This window comes from Miscanthus floridulus, chromosome 2, assembly GCF_019320115.1.
Source record: "Miscanthus floridulus cultivar M001 chromosome 2, ASM1932011v1, whole genome shotgun sequence".
Taxonomy (NCBI): Eukaryota; Viridiplantae; Streptophyta; class Magnoliopsida; order Poales; family Poaceae; genus Miscanthus; species Miscanthus floridulus.
This window is the reverse complement of record NC_089581.1, coordinates 47,698,430-47,714,702: the sequence shown is the minus strand read 5'-3', so window position 1 is coordinate 47,714,702 and position 16,273 is coordinate 47,698,430. Positions and strand designations below refer to the sequence as shown.

The window sequence follows — 16,273 nt, the reverse complement described above, 5'->3', positions numbered from 1 at the left end:
GGGGGATTCCCCCCTAAGTCCCACGCACTATTTTTTAGTCGTTTTTCGAAAAAAAATCCTACGCCAAACTCTCTAGCACGCTCTGACGAATCGGTTGTAAAAAACCTAAGGACCGAAAAGTCTATTTCAGGGACAGAAGGCCGGTAGAGTCGTGAGACAGCCTACGCCCCCAGGCTACGGCACTCCCTCACCACCTTTCACCCAAGGGGTGGCTTAAGGTTCCGAGGAGGTTTTTTGCAAAAGAAATCTGATCAGAGATAACAGAGGGCAGAGGCTCGGAAATAAAAGAAAATCGATTAAGAAACACGAGTACTTTAAAAAAGGCCTCGACGGCCACAAGCGTTTCGATACAAAGTTAATCCCTATTCTATTTACATGGCCTCTTGGGCCCAGGTCAAGGCTCAGGGCCTCCGGCATCGGCAGACAGCGAGGGAGGGACGACCTCCTCTTCGAACAGCTTGGCCAGCGCCGTGCCGGGGCCCTCTGTAACACCTCTGGTGTTTTGACCTAATACTAAAATTTGACATGTCATCATGTGCATTGCAAAGCATTCATATAGTATAAAGTTTTGAATGCATTCATTAAATAAGGTTTATTTTATAATGTTGTTATTTCATGTGATGTGTTTCAAAAACCCTAAATAAAGATCATGACCACAAGGGTCAAATTTCATGTGATCATGTGAGGCCATGTGTCATTTGACTCAAATAACCCTATTGGGCCATGTTACTGGTCAAAAATCAAAATTTAAGTAAAAGGAAGACAAATCAAATTTGAATTCAAATTCAATTTATAAAATTCCTTTTTGCCCCTTTTTACTAATTCAAAATCCATGTGGAATTTGGGGTTGAGGCAAAAGGCAAAGTTGGAGATTATTTTATGTAGATCAACTTTGGTATTCAAAGTTTTTCAAGCTTACATATAAAATTTGGAGTAATTTTGAAATGATTCAAATGCTCAAATTCACCCCAAATTCAAATATCAAAATGGAGGCAGAATTTGAAAATACTTCTAGAAGCAAAGTTGTAGAGTTTGAAAAATTGAACAACTTTCATTTTTGGAGATTTTCATCTTCTTTAGAAAATTCATGAGTAATTTGAAAAATGGACGCAGTGGCAGTTCTGTAATTATTTCAAAAATCACCTCCACCTCTCTGCTTGCCGCCGGCGCCACGCGGAGGTCACCGCCGATCGGATTTCGCCGCTTTCATGCGCAGTGACACGCCCAAACCTCCGTGGCGAGTTCGCCCGTGTGCTGTCAACACCGCACGCCCTCCTTCTTGCTATAAATAGGAGCACGCCGTCGTCATTTCCATTTTTCACCTTCTGCTCTGCTCCGCCGCCAGCTTGCTCCGCCGCTCGCCGTAGCCTCCGTCGAGCAGCATCCGCCGTGCCCAGCTACGCCTACGCGATCGTCTCGGTCCTGCGCTTCTCGGCGTCTTGCCTACACCGCTTGGTTTGGCCGGAGTCGCCCGGCGCAACTACTTCTTCCTCGAGCCCGGCCGGAGCTCCGCCACCATCGCCTCGACGTGGCTAGGCCGTTCTAGACCATCTCTGCCTTCACCAAGCCCACCGACGTGACCGTGGTGAGCCACTGAGCGTGAAGTTCACTTCGCTTTTGACTCTACCGCAGTTTTGCCGGGGTTACGCCGTGAGCCGACGTGCTCGAGCCGCCATGGCCGGCGTGGGGTCTTCTCCGGTGTGCCTTCTGCCATTTCAAGGACGGGGATGGGTTCGTAGTAAGGTGTAGATCATTTTGGTGAGGTCGGCTTCACCGGAGCGTCACCATCGGCGCATTTTGTGGCCGGTCAGTGAGGGTAGCACCGCCGTGATTGCTTTGAGTCACTGACAGTGGGGTCAGCCTGTCAGTGCGAGTGAGGAAGAAGAACAGTGATGATTTTTATTTTCTGAATTTGTGAATAGTGCTGAAACTTTGGGAATTTGTAGGAAATTCATGATAGCTCCAAAAATTCTGAAATTTTGTGTGTAGCTTCTGTACATGTTCTAGTATGATTTAAAAATTTAAAACTTGAAATTTGAATAAATTTTTAATGTTCAAATATTCAGTCCATTAATTGAAAAATGCAATTTCCATGATTTTTGTAGGTCACTGAATAATTCCAAAAATTATGAAATTTGTTTTGGTACACTAATTTGATATGAGGAAGCTTACATAAAATTTTGAAGTCTTTTGGAACAAGTTCATTTTTGGGCTTATTTCCAAATTAATTTAAAAATAAATAAAAGCAAACCCTAAGTGTTTGATTAGTGTTTGGTCTTGTTTTGGTCATGTTTTGTGACCAGTAGGGTTCAAGATCAGTGTGGTCGGAAAGTTCACCATAGTGGTCGGAAAGTTCACCATAGTGGTCGGAAAGTTCACCATAGTGGTCGGAGAGTTCACCGTAGTGGTCGGAGAGTTCACCGTAGTGGTCGAAAAGTTCACTGAAGTGGTCGGAGAGCTCGCCAAAGTGGTCGGAGAGCTCGCCGAAGTGGTCGGTGCTGGCATGGTCACATCCGTTACAAATATGGTTTGGTTAGTTTGGCTTGTAACTGTACCATGGAGGAAAGTTGTATTCAAGGTGTTGTTATATCCTCGGTTGTCACGGGATTCGATAATCGTGGTACTGATCCGGAACCTGAGATCGTCAACGAAGGCAAGCCCCGGTTTATGCATTAAGCCATTACCTTGTTACTTTGAAAAGTTTATCACCTATGTTACTTACTGCATTAAGTTGATTACTTCAAATGTTACCTACTTGATGCATTACCTACCTTGTTACTTGTTTACCATCCTTGAAGATGTTTTCATTTACAAAGGCGTAGATTGCTTAGTATGCTTTATGGTAGGCTTTCAAAGTAAAAGTTTTGATACAATCAAAGATGACATACTGGCCGAAGAAAGAAAGAAGGTTGAATGAACTAGAGACTAGTCGGGTGACTTATCTTGAATTTTGGGTAATGTTGCCGACTATGTCGCTTAAAGGCCACTCATTGTGGATCTTCTGAACGAGACATTTTGTAGTACTAGTCACATACTCCGGTAAGCCTACTTTGGCTAATCTGATACTAAGATGAATGCCCACGCACTGGGAGTAGAGAGATGGCGGGAGTAGCGTGTACCCTCATGGCTGGAATGTGTCCGGATTTGAGGTGTGCTGTGCTCTCGGGTGGCGTGGAGACGGCTTAGTATAGGAGGATCTGGTAGCAAGGTTGATATATGCAAGATTAAGTTCTACATATGTCGTGTGATAAGGAATCCCCGGCTGGGACTTGAATCAATTCGAATTGCCGGTGCTCCGCGGATATGGAGACTCGATTCATTACAGAAGCAATGCAGGACTGGTGAATTACTAAAATATGAGAAAAAGAATGGAATATGGAAATGTATATTTAGTTGAGATAATGAACAACAAGAACTAGTGGTAAAACTTGAAAATAGAATGAAGAATAGTAAGCTTTTGGCAAAGAACTTTTGAATCTTGCTACATCCTTACCTTGCCCAAACCCCTGCATCTCCAAAGTCTTACATCCCGTTACGTCGGGTTAGTCTTGTTGAGTACCTTTGTACTCAGTGTTTGTTAACCCTTGTTGCAGGTGAGTCACATGCGCAGGCTTGTTTTGGTCCCTACTGCATGTCTGTGTTTGAAGTCAATGACGATGAGGAGTGATGAATGGCCTCTGGACAAGGCACTAGTTTGTATGATAAATAAAGCTAATGTAATATTATCCCGCTACTATGGTTGTATGACACTTATGGTATTGTAAGTTTGAAAACAACTGGTTTGTAATTATGTTATCTTAAGACTTCCGCTATCTTTTACTCTGGTATATATTTGAATAAACTGTTGTAATCTGCAATGACTGTGATTGGGATCCTGTTTGAAAAGAGAATCGTGGATGATTCGGGTTTCCCGAGGACACCCGACAGACCTGTTGAGTTGTTGGGAACTCATGTACGCTATCCGAGGTCTGTTAAGACGATGATAGGTGCATGTGGGCCCGATTCCTTAGGAGGTTCTGCCACAGCTGGTATCAGAGCGGTTCCCATCTAAGATCATTGTAGGTTACTTTGGAAAACCTTCAAATTGATTTGGATCAAAGAAAGTAAACTTGATATTTTGAAAGTTCAATTTCTTTCTTCTTACCTTTGTCTAGACTCAATCCTGACTTATTTGAAAGTTTGTGGCGGATAATATGCTTAGGTTTGTCCTATGTATTAAAAATCTAGTACTTATGATTATATTAATCTTTTGTACTTAGATTCGTAAGATCGATTCATGCATCATGCTTGAGCACTTTGCATAAATTAATTCCCCTTAATAGTGGTTGGGTAAGTAATGTCAATCCCATTCTTGCTAACCTCCATTATCCTCAAGCTATTCTTATAGTCCTACCTTAAATCCTACAGGCTATGGCAAAGACCAAGAAAACCGCACGCAAGTCCACCGGACCTCATGGAGTCCCTCATCACCAGTTGGCACCAAGAAACCACGAGCTTGGTGAAGGTAGTGCCAAGACCCTAGGAGATGAAGGATCTTCAAGCAACCCCGCCAACATCGAGAACCTTAACAAGGAGCTCAACACTCTTCGTCGAGCTCATGCCAAAGATCAAGAGGAGTTGGCAGAAATGCAAAGGGGTATCACCATGACCATGGAGCTATGGAATGAAGCCTGGACACGAGAGGATGCGGCCAATGAACGCGTCCATGAGTTGGAGTTCTATGTAGAGGACCTGGAGATGGACAATGCTATTCTTCACGAGAACGTCCACATGTTGCACGCTCAACTTCATCCACCTCATGGGGATGGTGAAGTTACCGATGAAGAAATGATTGTAGATCCAGGAGAAGTCGAGAATGAAGAAGAGGAGGAGGATCCTGAGGAGTTAGTGTACTTCTCAGATGAAGATGAGGTTTCGTCCAATACAGGCACGGATGCTGAAGACTGAAAGTTTGGAGTAGTAGTAGTTCCTTTACTGCTTTCCTAGAAAACTAGGGTTGTCTTGTGGGATACAAGACATGTAATATAAATAAGAACCCTTTGTAGCATGAAACCTTTTAAAAGCTTTCAATAAAGAATAATGTAAGTAAATGTGTTTCTCTAACAGATGCCTCGTCCTATCACCCGAACTGGTGCTAGTGGCTCGCACGACGATGATGAGTGCCCAAATCCTCCACCAATGCCCTCAACTATGGCAGATGCCATAGCCGCACTCGTCAACGCAACGGTAGAGAATGCTAGGCTATTAAGGGAGTTGGCGCAGAACCAGCAGGCACCATACCCTAATCGTGGCCGTCATAATGGAAATGACGAGTCAACTTATGTGGATTTTACTGACACACGTCTGCCTGTATTCTCTAAGGCAGACGAACCTTTAGAAGCTGATGATTGGCTTAGGACAATAGAGCAAAAGTTCAAGCTAATCTACTGTACTGAGGTTCAAAAACCAAGGTTTGCGGACAGCAACTCCGAGGAGCTGCTGGTGCCTAGTGGGCAAATTTGGTAGCAGTACAGCCCGCTGGTCACCAAATCAACTGGAGGGAGTTCAAGGATGCCTTCAGGGCACACTATATTCCAGACGATGTGATGACCATGAAGTTAGAAGAGTTCTTGGCTCTTAAGCAAGGGGAGCACCCGGTGATGCAGTATGTTGGGCGTTTCAACCACCTATCGCAGTATGCTATTGAGTATGTGAATACTGACAGGAAGAAAAAGAATCATTTTCTTAGAAGCTTGAACACTAAACTTCAGACAATGATGGCAGCCTGTGGTAATGCAACTTACCATGAGACAATCAACATTGCTATCGCTTTAGAAGAGAATTACCGCCGACACAAGGAGGCGAAGAAGAAGAAAATATTTGCTTCCGGATCATCAAGTGGCAAGTGTCAGAAGATAGTATACCATCCTCAGAATCATGGCCGTACGCCATTCCGCCCACAGCAAGGCTAAAGTAGGCAGCAAATCTTCATTCGCCCTGCAACTAATACGCCTTATACTCATCAAGCACCGCAGTAGCAGAACAATACAAATAATGCAAACCGCAATGCTACTCCCCAGAATCACAATTTTCCATGCTATAATTATGGTAAAACCGGGCATTTCTCCCGAGAATGTCCGTATCCTAGGAAGAACAATCCTGATGCACCTAAAGCCCCTGTTAATCAGGCTCAGAATCAGTACAAGGGCAATGCTTAGAACAATCAGAAGGGTCAGGCTGAGAAGAAAACTGGAAGGGTATTCTATATGCAAGTGGAATCTATTCCAGAAGGAGAACCAGTTATGATGGGTATGTTTCCCATTGCTAAGCATCCTGCAATTACCTTATTTGATTCTGGTGCATCCCATACATTCATCAATCGTACATTTGTTGTGAAGCATGGGATAGCTATTGGGGAAACAAAAGAACCCTATCATATATAGTCGCCTAGGGGACGAATCTGTACAAGGGAGGTAGTTCAGCATGTACCTATTGATTTGGGAGGTTATGAGTTCCCTACCAATATGCTGATATTAAAGGATCAAGATATAGATGTGATCCTTGGTATGAATTGGTTAACTCAACACGGGGCTATCATAGATGTCCTGCATAGAACCATAAGGGTAAATGCACCTGACAGCAAAACCCAACTTCTCATCCAACTTCCCTTTCCTAAGAGTACAGTGGAGACAGTCTGTGCAACTATTGTTGAAGGAGCCGAGGAAATTTTAGTGGTATGTGAGTTTACAGATGTCTTTCCTGATGACCTGCCTGGTCTGCCACCAGACCGAGACATAGAGTTCAGAATTGATCTGAAACCAAGGACAGCACCAGTGTCTAGAAGAGCATATATGATGCCACCGAAAGAATTAGCAGAATTAAAAATGCAACTACAAGAGTTGTTAGACAAGGGTTTCATTCGACCCAGTTCATCACCTTGGGGATGTCCTGCTATTTTCGTGAAAAAGAAGGACCAAACCTTAAGGTTATGTGTTGACTATCGGCCATTAAATGAAGTCACCATCAAGAACAAATACCCCTTACCCCGAATTGATTTGCTTTTTGATCAACTTGCGGGAGCTAAGGTATTCTTGAAGATAGACTTGAGATCGGGCTATCACCAGATTAAGATCAGATGTGAAGATGTGCCGAAGACAGCATTTACTACCCGATATGGTCTATATGAGTATTTAGTCATGTCTTTTGGGCTGACCAATGCCCCGGCTTATTTCATGTACCTGATGAACTCAGTTTTCATGCCTGAGTTGGATAAGTTTGTCGTGGTGTTCATTAATGACATTCTTATCTACTCTAAAAGCAAAGAGGAACATGCGGAACATCTCCATATTGTTCTACAAAGATCGAGAGATCACCAACTATATGCCAAATTTAGCAAATGTGCATTTTGGTTAGAGGAAGTACAATTTCTGGGTCATGTAATATCTGCTGAAGGTATAGCTATTGATCCGAGTAAGGTAGAAGAAGTCATTAATTGGAAAGCACCTACAACTGTTCAGTTCGTAGTTTCCTAGGGTTGGCAGGGTATTACCGTCGGTTTATCCCTGACTTCTCCAGAATTGCGAAGCCAATTACTGGACTGTTGAAAAATCAAACTAAGTTTGTATGGTCGACAGAATGTGAGGAGGCCTTTCAAACATTGAAGAAGTTGTTGACAACTACCCCAGTATTAGCACAACCTGATATCGAGAGGCTGTTTGATATCTATTGTGATGCATCTGGAATTGGTATTGGCTGTGTTCTAATGCAAGAAGGCAGAGTCATAGCATACGCTTCCAGACAACTCAAGAAGCATGAAGAACATTATCCCACCCATGATCTTGAATTAGCTGCTATTGTCCATTCACTCAAGATTTGGTGACATTATTTATTGGGCAATGTCTGTCATATCTATACGGATCACAAAAGTTTGAAATACATCTTCACTCAGTCATAGTTGAATATGAGGCAAAGAAGATGGTTGGAACTTATTAAAGATTATGATTTAGAAGTGCACTATCATCCGGGCAAGGCTAATGTGGTTGCCGATGCCCTGAGTCGCAAGAGTCATTGTCATTGCCTAATTGAAGAACCGATGCAGCGAACATTGTGTCAAGAGATGGAGCATATGAATTTACAAATCATAGAACAAGGTTCCCTGTCCAATATTGTAGTTGAGTCCACTATCAAAGATCAGATCATTGCTGCTCAACAGAAAAGTAAGGGCATAGCCCATATTAAGGATAAAGTCAGATCTGGGAGACCAACATGTTTCAAGATTGATGAATCAAATGTCGTATGGTTCAAGGATAGGTTGGTAGTACCCAAAAATCCAGAGCTGCGAAAGCAGATTCTTGATGAAGCTCATTCTACAAGATACTCCATTCATCCGGGTAGCAACAAAATGTATCATGATCTGAGAAAGAGATATTGGTGGACCAAAATGAAAATAGAAATAGCTCAATATGTAGCCAAGTGTGATATTTGTCAGAGAGTCAAAGCAGTTCATATGAAGACTGCAGGTCCATTACATTCGTTGCGAGTTCCATCTTGGAAGTGGGAAGATATCTGTATGGACTTCATAGTAGGGTTGCCTAGGACATCTACAGGCTACAATTCAATATGGGTTATTGTTGATCGTCTAACCAAGATAGCTCATTTCCTACCAGTCAGAGATAAATATCGAGCGGAGCAGTATGCAAAGATTTATCTTGATAGAATCTTCAGTCTACATGGGGCACCCAAGACCATTGTCTCTGACAGAGGGTCATTGTTCATATCCAAGTTTTGGAAAAGTCTACATGAATCTTTAGGAACTAAACTTATCCGTAGTTCTGCTTATCATCCGCAAACAGACGGACAGACTGAAAGGGTAAATCAAATTCTTGAAGATATGTTAAGAGCATGTGTTCTTTCCTTTGGTGCTAAATGGGATGAATGCCTTCCCTTAGCTGAATTCTCATATAACAACAGCCATCAAGAGAGCATTAAAATGGCACCATTCGAAGCACTGTATGGCCGTAGGTGCCAAACACCTTTAAATTGGTCAGAAGCTGGAGAACGTTGGTTCTTTGGACCGGATGTGGTCAAGGAAGCTAAAGAGAAAGTTAAACTCATACAAGCTAATATGAAGATAGCTCAATCCCGACAGAAAAGCTATGCTGATAAGAGGAGACGACCGCTAGAATTCAAAGTGGGAGATTATGTCTACCTCAAGGTATCACTGATGAAAGGAGTTCATCGTTTTGGGATTCGGGGAAAGTTGGCGCCCCGTTATGTTGGTCCTTTTCAGATCCAACAACGATGTGGACCAGTCGCCTATCGCGTCAAGCTACCAGATCACATGTCAGCGGTGCATGATATCTTTCATGTATCTCAGTTAAAGAAGTGTCTTCAAGTACCTGACCAAGAAATCAGCTTTGGTGATGTAGAACTAGAACCTGATTTGACTTATGCTGAGTACCCCGTTAGAGTCTTAGATCAGAAAGATCGAGTCACTCGCAGACGTACAATCAAGTTCTACAAAGTACAATGGAATCAACACACGGAAGATGAAGCTACTTGGGAGTCCGAGGATTACTTAGAAGAGAATTTTCCTGACTTCTTCGCTTCTATCTAGTTGCAATACCTTGTCTATATTGTAACTTGTCTCGTTTGTCAACAGAATGAAAAAAAAACCCCTCACTAGCCTTTTGAATAAAGTTATGATGTGTTAGCTTGACACATTTCCTTTTCCATTACTTAGCCTTAAGTTTTAAATCTCGGAATGAGATTTCTTTAAGGGGGAAGGGTTGTAACACCTCTAGTGTTTTGACCTAATACTAAAATTTGACATGTCATCATGTGCATTGCAAAGCATTCATATAGTATAAAGTTTTGAATGCATTCACTAAATAAGGTTTATTTTATAATGTTGTTATTTCATGTGATGTGTTTCAAAAACCCTAAATAAAGATCATGACCACAAGGGTCAAATTTCATGTGATCATGTGAGGCCATGTGTCATTTGACTCAAATAACCCTATTGGGCCATGTTACTGGTCAAAAATCAAAATTTAAGTAAAAGGAAGACAAATCAAATTTGAATTCAAATTCAATTTATAAAAGTCCTTTTTGCCTCTTTTTACTAATTCAAGATCCATGTGGAATTTGGGGTTGAGGCAAAAGGCAAAGTTGGAGATTATTTTATGTAGATCAACTTTGGTATTCAAAGTTTTTCAAGCTTACATATAAAATTTGGAGTAATTTTGAAATGATTCAAATGCTCAAATGCACCCCAAATTCAAATTTCAAAATGGAGGCAGAATTTGAAAATACTTCTAGAAGCAAAGTTGTAGAGTTTGAAAAATTGAACAACTTTCATTTTTGGAGATTTTCAACTTCTTTAGAAAATTCATGAGTAATTTGAAAAATGGACGCAGTGGCAGTTCTATAATTATTTCAAAAATCACCTCCACCTCTCTGCTTGCCGCCGGCGCCACGCGGAGGTCACCGCCGATCAAATTTCGCCGCTTTCACATGCAGTGACACGCCCAAACCTCCGTGGCGAGTTCGCCCGTGTGCTGTCAACACCGCACGCCCTCCTTCTTGCTATAAATAGGAGCACGCCGTCGTCATTTCTGTTTTTCACCTTCTGCTCTGCTCCACCGCTAGCTTGCTCCGCCGCTCGCCGTAGCCTCCGTCGAGCAGCATCCACCGTGCCCAGCTACGCCTACGCGATCATCTCGGTCCTGCGCTTCTTGGCGTCTTGCCTACGCCGCTTGGTTTGGCCGGAGTCACCCGGCGCAACTACTTCTTCCCCGAGCCCGGTCGGAGCTCTGCCACCATCGCCTCGACGTGGCTAGGCCGTTCCAGACCATCTCTGCCTTCACCAAGCCCACCGACGTGACCGTGGTGAGCCACTGAGTGTGAAGTTCACTTCGCTTTTGACTCTACCGCAGTTTTGCCAGGGTTACGCCGTGAGCCGACGTGCTCGAGCCGCCATGGCCGGCGTGGGGTCTTCTCCGGTGTGCCTTCTGCCATTTCAAGGACGGGGATGGGTTCGTAGTAAGGTGTAGATCATTTTGGTGAGGTCGGCTTCGCCGGAGCGTCACCATCGGTGCATTTTGCGGCCGGTCAGTGAGGGTAGCACCGCCGTGATTGCTTTGAGTCACTGACAGTGGGGTCAGCCTGTCAGTGCGAGTGAGGAAGAAGAACAGTGATGATTTTTATTTTCTGAATTTGTGAATAGTGCTGAAACTTTGGGAATTTGTAGGAAATTCATGATAGCTCCAAAAATTCTAAAATTTTGTGTGTAGCTTCTGTACATGTTATAGTATGATTTAAAAATTTGAAACTTGAAATTTGAATAAATTTTTAATGTTCAAATATTCAGTCCATTAATTGAAAAATGCAATTTCCATGATTTTTGTAGGTCACTGAATAATTCCAAAAATTATGAAATTTGTTTTGGTACACTAATTTGATATGAGGAAGCTTACATAAAATTTTGAAGTCTTTTGGAACAAGTTCATTTTTGGGCTTATTTCCAAATTAATTTAAAAATAAATAAAAGCAAACCCTAAGTGTTTGATTAGTGTTTGGTCTTGTTTTGGTCATGTTTTGTGACCAGTAGGGTTCAAGATTAGTGTGGTCGGAAAGTTCACCATAGTGGTCGGAAAGTTCACCATAGTGGTCGGAAAGTTCACCATAGTGGTCGGAGAGTTCACTGTAGTGGTCGGAGAGTTCACCGTAGTGGTCGGAAAGTTCACTGAAGTGGTCGGAGAGCTCGCCAAAGTGGTCGGAGAGCTCGCCGAAGTGGTCGGTGCTGGCATGGTCACATCCATTACGAATATGGTTTGGTTAGTTTGGCTTGTAACTGTACCATGGAGGAAAGTTGTATTCAAGGTGTTGTTATATTTCATGCACCATGAAAGCATCATGTTTACATTATCATCATGTTGAAGCATATGCTATTATTTCATGTAGAAACCGAGAGTGAAACGATTCTAGTTGAGCAAGTTCTGGAAGAATCCCCGGTTGTCACGGGATTCGATAATCGTGGTACTGATCCAGAACCTGAGATCGTCAACGAAGGCAAGCCCTGGTTTATGCATTAAGCCATTACCTTGTTACTTTGAAAAGTTTATCACCTATGTTACTTACTGCATTAAGTTGATTACTTCAAATGTTATCTACTTGATGCATTACCTACCTTGTTACTTGTTTACCATCCTTGAAGATGTTTTCATTTACAAAGGCGTAGATTGCTTAGTATGCTTTATGGTAGGCTTTCAAAGTAAAAGTTTTGATACAATCAAAGATGGCATACTGGCCGAAGAAAGAAAGAAGGTTGAATGAACTAGAGACTAGTCGGGTGACTTATCTTGAATTTTGGGTAATGTTGCCGACTATGTCGCTTAAAGGCCACTCATTGTGGATCTTCTGAACGAGACACTTTGTAGTACTAGTCACATACTCCGGTAAGCCTACTTCGGCTAATCCGATACTAAGACGAATGCCCACGCACTGGGAGTGGAGAGATGGCGGGAGTAGCGTGTACCCTCGTGGCTGGAATGTGGCCGGATTTGAGGTGTGCTGTGCTCTCGGGTGGCGTGGAGATGGCTTAGTATAGGAGGATCCGGTAGCAAGGTTGATATATGCAAGATTAAGTTCTACATATGTCGTGTGATAAGGAATCCCCGGCTGGGACTTGAATCAATTCGAATTGCCGGTGCTCCGCGGATATGGAGACTCGATTCATTACAGAAGCAATGCAGGACTGGTGAATTACTAAAATATGAGAAAAAGAATGGAATATGGAAATGTATATTTAGTTGAGATAATGAACAACAAGAACTAGTGGTAAAACTTGAAAATAGAATGAAGAATAGTAAGCTTTTGGCAAAGAACTTTTGAATCTTGCTACATCCTTACCTTGCCCAAACCCCTGCATCTCCAAAGTCTTACATCCCATTACGTCGGGTTAGTCTTGTTGAGTACCTTTGTACTCAGGGTTTGTTAACCCTTGTTGCAGGTGAGTCACATGCGCAGGCTTGTTTTGGTCCCTGCTGCATGTCTGTGTTTGAAGTCAATGACGATGAGGAGTGATGAATGGCCTCTGGACAAGGCACTAGTTTGTATGATAAATAAAGCTAATGTAATATTATCCCGCTACTATGGTTGTATGACACTTATGGTATTGTAAGTTTGAAAACAACTGGTTTGTAATTATGTTATCTTAAGACTTTCGCTATCTTTTACTCTGGTATATATTTGAATAAACTATTGTAATCTGCAATGACTATGATTGGGATCCTGTTTGAAAAGAGAATCGTGGATGATTCGGGTTTCCCGAGGACACCCGACAGACCTGTTGAGTTGTTGGGAACTCGTGTACGCTATCCGAGGTCTGTTAAGACGATGATAGGTGCATGTGGGCCTGATTCCTTAGGAGGTTCTGCCACACCCTCCGCCGCCCCCATTAGCTTTGCGACTGCCTCATCGGCCTCCTCGTCATCGTCGAGCAGGACATAACCATCACTGATGGCCTGGAGGTCAACGCCAATGTAGTGCGAAGCAATGACGGCCAGCGCGCGCTTGATGCCCGTATGCAGCGCCCCTCGGAGTCGCTCGCCCACTTGGCCACTCAACGCAATCAGGCGGCTCCCAAGAGAGCTTCCTGACTGGACCCCCTCGACTTCCAGGGCCTCACAGGCGGTACGGGCGACGCTCTTCAGCGCATCGTGCTCCCCGATCTTGGTTTCAAGCACCGCCTGCACTGCGGCGGAGGCCTCAGCCGCCTGGGTGACCTCTTTCTCCAGCTCTGCGTCAAATGCAATGGAACAAGGTTGAGCACAAAGGAGTACAAGCCAGAACGAGGGCAGAAGCCTACGGAACTCACCCTCGGCCTTCTGCCCCCGACGTCGGGCCTCGACTTGAGAGGCCTCTGCTTTCTTGTTCCAACGCTAGGCCTCGACCCGAGATGCCTTGGCCTTCTCCTTCAAGCGCTGAGCCTTGACTCGAGCAGTCTCGGCCGCCCTAGAACTCTCTCTCCCTAGCTCTGCGTTACACTAGGGAGTTAGGGAGCGAACACAAGAAAAGCGAATAAAACGAGGGGAATAGGACTCACCCTCGGCCGTTCCCCTCCAGACCACAGCCTCGGTCCTGGAGGCCTCAACCACCGTAAGGGCCTCATCCAAGGTGCCTTTCGTCAGCTGGTGTGCGCTCTGCTCCACCCCTAGCTGCCCAGCAAGGACCTTGCCCGAGGCCATGGCTTCTCCAGCCCAGGACCTGAAGGCGTCCCGCTCACCGGCCACGTGGGTCAGCTCCTCCTCCAACTCCTTGACCCGCGCCGCCAGAGGGGCAACCTGCTCCTGGGCCGTGGCTGCCTCGACCTTTGCATCGGCACAACGAAGGCGGAGGTCCTCCACCTCCGCGCTCCGTGCCGCTAGAAGTTCGTTGGCGCCGGCAAGTAGGCCCTTCTACCGCTAGAGTTGGTCCTAGACGTCCCTCTCCCATCAGAGAAAGACCGACTTCCCGAGGGATCGGGTCTCGAGCTCCTAGGTAAGCAGAACAGGGGTCATTCACTACAAGAAAACTCAGGAAAAGACAACACCGCATGAGAAAAGAAAGCGCGAACCTAGGCGACTCTGGGCAGATCATCGGCCACCACAGACAGCGCCATCCATAGTGACTGCTCCGCCAGCTGGCGGTATCGCTCGAAGGTGTCCCAGCACCCACCCTCGGCCGTGTCCTCAAGGACGAACAGAGGCTCCCCCTTAGGGTCATCCCGGCTCTACCACAGGACATGTGGGTGATCCCACCCGTAGAGCTCAGGTCATACCCGCACGAGGGCCGAGCTTCCCTCGCCCGGGGTCGGAACCGGCTGTTCCACGGCGCCAGCCACCTCGGCGTCGACCGCCTCCTGCACCCGGGAAGTATCGTCAGAGGAGATCAGATGGACCTCCACCTCCCGGGCGCTCTCCCACAATGACGGCGGGCCTTGAGCCAAGGGTGTCACCGAGGCCTCTGCCACCTTCATCTCCACTTCTGGGGCCGACGGCCTCGCCGCGATCACATTGGCCTCGGTGGTCCCAGGGGCTCCGGCCTCCGCCATCGTGGCCTCGGTGGTCGCAGGGGCTTCGGCGCCCGCCGCTGCGGCCTTGGCAGTCCTAGGCGCCTCGGCCTCCATCGCCTTGGCCTCGGAGACCCTGGGGGCCTCGACCTCTGTGGCCTCGGCAACTGAGGGCACCTTGGCCTCATCCGACTCATGGGCCTCGCCCTCGTGGGGCGGAGGCGCCCCCTCCCCCGTCATTGTCGGGGCCGCCTCGGTAGCCTGTCCTTGGGTGGCCAGCTCCTTCGGGTCGGCCCTCGCCGATGCCGTGCCACGTTGTAGGGCGGCTTGCACCTCCATCACCCAATGGGCAGTGGAGCCGGGGTTCACCTTGAGCGCTTTGAGGGGCGCCAAGGTAGGCACCTCCGCAGGTCGCTTTCAGCTAAGGACAAAGCACTTACAGGGTCAGCACGAGACAAAAGAACGAACGAAAAACGCTACGGCTCCACCAAAAATACGCTTACCTCGAGCGGGGCTGCAACTGCTTCGGCACAGCGACCCTCGTCTACAAAGGCAGTGGCGGTGGCAGAGGCACGACCTCCACATCCGTCGGCGCCGACTGATCCTCGACGGACCCCGGCGCCCCCTCAGTCCTCTGCGGGGGCAGTTGCATCGCCTCCGCCGCCACCTGCTCCACCGCTACCGCCGAGCCCACTGGGCTGACGGCACGCTTGCCCAACGCCCGCTCCTCATTCATGTCGGCCTCGGTCCCGAGGCGGGCAATCGCCAACCCCGGGGCGGCTCCTCCTCCTCCACCTGGGAGCACCGGGCTGCTTGCCAACACCCCGGGCACCGTCTCCTCAATGTCAGGGAGATGGTCTAAGGGACCCCGCCCTATCTTGCCCTCGTCATCTCCGTCCGAGGCATCCGTCGATAGCGATGGTGACAGGGACTCCTCCAACGGGAGGCCGTCCTTCCTTTGCTGCCGACGGCGCTTACCAGTTCCTTGTGCGCAAGGATCTTCTTCGTGCGCTTCGCCACCTTGGCGTCCTTCCGCCTTTTCTGCGCCTCAGCGTGCGCCCGGTTAGCCGCCCGCCGCCTTGCGTCCTCAGGAATGGGCGGCGGGGAGGCTCGCATGTCCCTCATCCCCTGCAGGAACGGCGAACATGGATAAGGGAACAAGAAACAATGAGAAACTAGGATGCCTCGGGGGTTGCAGCGGCACGCGACTTACCAGCGAGAGGAACCCCCGCGACGGGCGCA

General features: G+C 46.4%; 1 protein-coding gene across 1 annotated transcript; it reads right to left on the bottom strand.

The window, feature by feature from the left end:
* Window positions 1-13,355: 13,355 nt before the first annotated feature.
* LOC136536492 (uncharacterized) lies at window positions 13,356-15,271 on the bottom strand. The gene is made up of 3 exons (XM_066528766.1): window positions 14,801-15,271; window positions 14,698-14,752; window positions 13,356-13,780 (listed from the first exon to the last, which is right to left on the bottom strand). The coding sequence occupies exons 1-3, from the start codon at window positions 15,269-15,271 to the stop codon at window positions 13,356-13,358; spliced, it is 951 nt and encodes a 316-aa protein (XP_066384863.1).
* Between the last annotated feature and the right edge of the window lie 1,002 nt (window positions 15,272-16,273).